This window comes from Trypanosoma rangeli, assembly GCF_003719475.1.
Source record: "Trypanosoma rangeli strain AM80 chromosome Unknown Tra_15.4_contig_00279, whole genome shotgun sequence".
NCBI classification, from domain to species: Eukaryota; Euglenozoa; class Kinetoplastea; order Trypanosomatida; family Trypanosomatidae; genus Trypanosoma; species Trypanosoma rangeli.
In genome coordinates, this window is record NW_021706022.1 from 14,237 (window position 1) to 17,450 (window position 3,214).

Sequence of the window (3,214 nt, forward strand, 5' to 3'; positions counted from 1 at the left end):
TCTCTATATATATATATATATATATATATATATATATATATATGTCCTCGCCTCTTTGTTCCCCTTTATTTTTGTCTCAAGGCACCCGGGCTCATTTCACTAGCCGAAGCACCGCTGCTCGCCTGCCTGGCCGGTGCTGGGACAAACAGCACGGACGAGAAGCTGAAGAAAACAAAGATAAATGATTTCACAAAATAAAAAAAATAGGGAGAAAATTTCTGCGGTGCGTTATCATCTAAACAAACTGCTGCCTCGTCGGAGAAAATAAGCCCCGTAAAACATAAAGCAGCCAACAATATATATGCAGTTATAGTCAAACAAGTAATCATCATCTTCTTTCATTGCCTCTCAATGTTTTTTTTTTCTTTGTGTAAATATTTTTTTTTCTTTTTCCGTGTACGCAAGCAAAGGTATGTATGCGCGTGTCTATGCGTTTGTTGGCTGAGTTTTTAAAATAAGTGCATCTAACAGTAATAACAATCGATTAATGAGGAAGACAGCCACAGTGCGTGTGTGTTCTTGTGCATTTATCGCGTAAATGAGGGGAATTCCCAAGCAATAGTAACAATTGTATACACACACACACACACAGTGGCCTCTGTTTCTTTTTTTTTTCGAGTCCAACAACGTTTTCGCCGCCCTCCGTAGATAAAGTGCACGCACATTTATTGTAGAGGTGTGGGGTGCTCGTAAAAAAAAAGGAAACGGCGCCAGCGGCTTTCATTACATGAAAAACAAACCACAGAGAGAGGACACAGTTCATGCCTGTTCTCTGGGATGTTTGCGTGGGAAAGCGGTGAAAAACAACTTCTATAGAAACTGACAGCAACCTTGCGTGACGCTGCATGTGCCTTTTGCGTGGCGCGGTCGGTTAGGGCAACAAATTCCCCGGAGACCTCGCCGACGCAGAGGGAAAATATGTTCGAAAGACAAAAACAAACAACCGATATTGCACCACATTCTGTTCATTAAAGAAGGAAAAACAAAAACAAAAATGATTATGCGTGCGTGCTCCTCAGTATGCGGCAGTTTGTCTTCATCCGTCTTCTCTCACGTTTGCTTTATTCCTATTGGTTTCTCCTCACTTTCGTGAGACAGACAGACACACACACACACACACACACATACACGCACACACGAGTACAACTTCGGTCCACAGACTTAGCTTTCCTCCCTTTCACTCATCGTCTATGCTCGCTCTAAGAAATTCAATCAAAACCATCACTTCAGTTTGATTTTAGTATTATTATTTTTTTCTTTGCGCCGCATCTTGTGACGTCTCTCTCGCCTTCAATCCACAATTTAACGAGCTTCAAGGGCACCACGCATGTACCCTACTCCCATTCTTTCTCTCTGCGTGCGACATATGCATAAATAGGCCTCTCCCTCTACTTGTGTGTTTCCTTGTTACTCTCTTCCAGTAATCCCCTTCAGGAAGACTTTCGTCCGCAACGTAAACTGCAGCATGCGCAACAGCCTGGAGATGTTTGGCTGACTGCTTGTTCCCTCCTGCGGCTGGATGGTATAGTAGACGATACAAATACTCCGATCGAACGTGTAACATACATCCACAAGTTCGAAGGGCAAGTTAAGGAAGCGGAACTGCTTGCAACACTCTATAGTGGCAATGTTACATGCAGTTCTCAATTCATGCAATCGCTCGGCGTCAGTGGCAATGTTTTCATTTACCTCACGAAGGATGATTCCATCGTGGAGCGCCGATTTATGTACCGCACCGGTCGTCAGGTTGCCATCACTGTGGTGACGTTGCAAATACACACAGACACCGGCATCTTCGTAGGCAACGTTGTCGTACGGACTACGGCTGCTTTTTATGGCTGCCAGATAGCGGCGTCCCATAACAGGCAAAGGTTGAGAGGGATCCACCTTAAAGCGCATAACAACTCCTCGCGCAAACTCGAGGATGACGTAGTCGCAGTGCTGATAAACAGGCAAAGGTCTTTTCATAGGTGGGGCCGAAGCCGCGCCAGGCAGCGATATCACCTTTACTGACGTCAGAGCTGTCGGCTTTGGCCTCGAGGAAGGCAAAATGGGCGCAGAATTGGAGGAATCAAACGCAGAAAGAACGACTCCTTTATCAGCAGTAGTGAGATCCTTCGTTTTGACACCACTCTTCCCTTCGGCTGTTGCTGGTCGCAGGAGAAGGTGTAACTTGTCAATGGGAACTCGACGCCCACTGACGGCAATAAGAGAGGTGGCGTTACCCACTACGCGTGTCATGGTTTGGCGCTTTTCGTTGTGAGGGTAGGCCGGCGGTGGGCCATTGTGCTGCACAACGTGTTGCTGGTGTGCAGGCTGCAGATTGGCAGGTATAGATGAGGTGGGTGGGGAACACTCTTCTTTCCCCCCCTGCTGTTGTGGCGGACGCTCCCCTTGCAACGGTTGAAGGTAAGACTGAGGCTGTGTGACGCTGCGGGATGCCTTAAATAGACAGCGCTTCTGAACTGTCTGCTCCTCCACCCCATCTTTGTCATCTTCGTCACTCTCTAGTAAAACGCTTCTTGGGAGCAGAGTTGATTCCATACTCGTATTCGGGGTGAGGGGCGGCGGTGGCGGAAGAAGAGGCCCGGCCCCTTGAAACAGCTCACACAGTCTACTTTGCTGAGTACAGGGCGTAGCAGCAGTGTGAATGGCATTCGTCACGGTATCAGCGCATTTCCACCGCTTCACCGGAGTAATAAAGCAGTCGCTCTCCTTTAGATACCCTGTATCATTCTCTGTTGTCAAGGAGGTCTCCGAGACATTTGCATTGGTTGGAAAAAAACTGCCAGCACACGGTGATCCTGCGGCATACTTGTTGCCAGGCGTTAAACCCGTGTGGTTTATACGCTGACGGTTTGTAATGGGAGTGCAACGACAGCTGTTGAGGGAAATGTTCTGCAATTGTGTGACCCCAATGTCCTTCCAGCCGCTTCTGCAGCCTCTACAACCCTCACTTGAGAACTTCCCAGTACGACCAGGAGGAATGTTCTCCTTGTTTTCGGGGCCGAAAAGACTCGTGTTCGTGATCTCCTGCAAAAAAGACGAAAACACGTTGAAGCATGACATAGGCTGCTGATGTGTCACCTCCATTTCAACCTCGCTTCGCTTTACCAGGGACTCTCGTGGATTTGGTGCGTGTACGGATACGTATATATATATATATATATATATATATATATATAGTATATTATATTATATATATATATATCTA

At 46.8% G+C, this 3,214-nt stretch overlaps 1 protein-coding gene across 1 annotated transcript, besides 5 other annotated features; it reads right to left on the reverse strand.

Annotated features, from left to right (window-relative positions):
• The first annotated feature begins 4 nt into the window (after positions 1–4).
• Positions 5–43: a microsatellite.
• Positions 44–354: 311 nt separating this feature from the next.
• Positions 355–392: a microsatellite.
• Positions 393–574: 182 nt separating this feature from the next.
• Positions 575–591: a microsatellite.
• Positions 592–1,102: 511 nt separating this feature from the next.
• Positions 1,103–1,138: a microsatellite.
• Positions 1,139–1,407: 269 nt separating this feature from the next.
• TraAM80_07078 (putative ESAG8-associated protein) lies at positions 1,408–3,093 on the reverse strand (the record flags this gene model as incomplete). The annotated part of the gene is made up of 1 exon (XM_029383889.1): positions 1,408–3,093. One exon carries the CDS (start codon positions 3,091–3,093, stop codon positions 1,408–1,410), a length of 1,686 nt encoding a protein of 561 aa, XP_029236286.1.
• Positions 3,094–3,151: 58 nt separating this feature from the next.
• Positions 3,152–3,211: a microsatellite.
• The last annotated feature ends 3 nt before the right edge of the window (positions 3,212–3,214 follow it).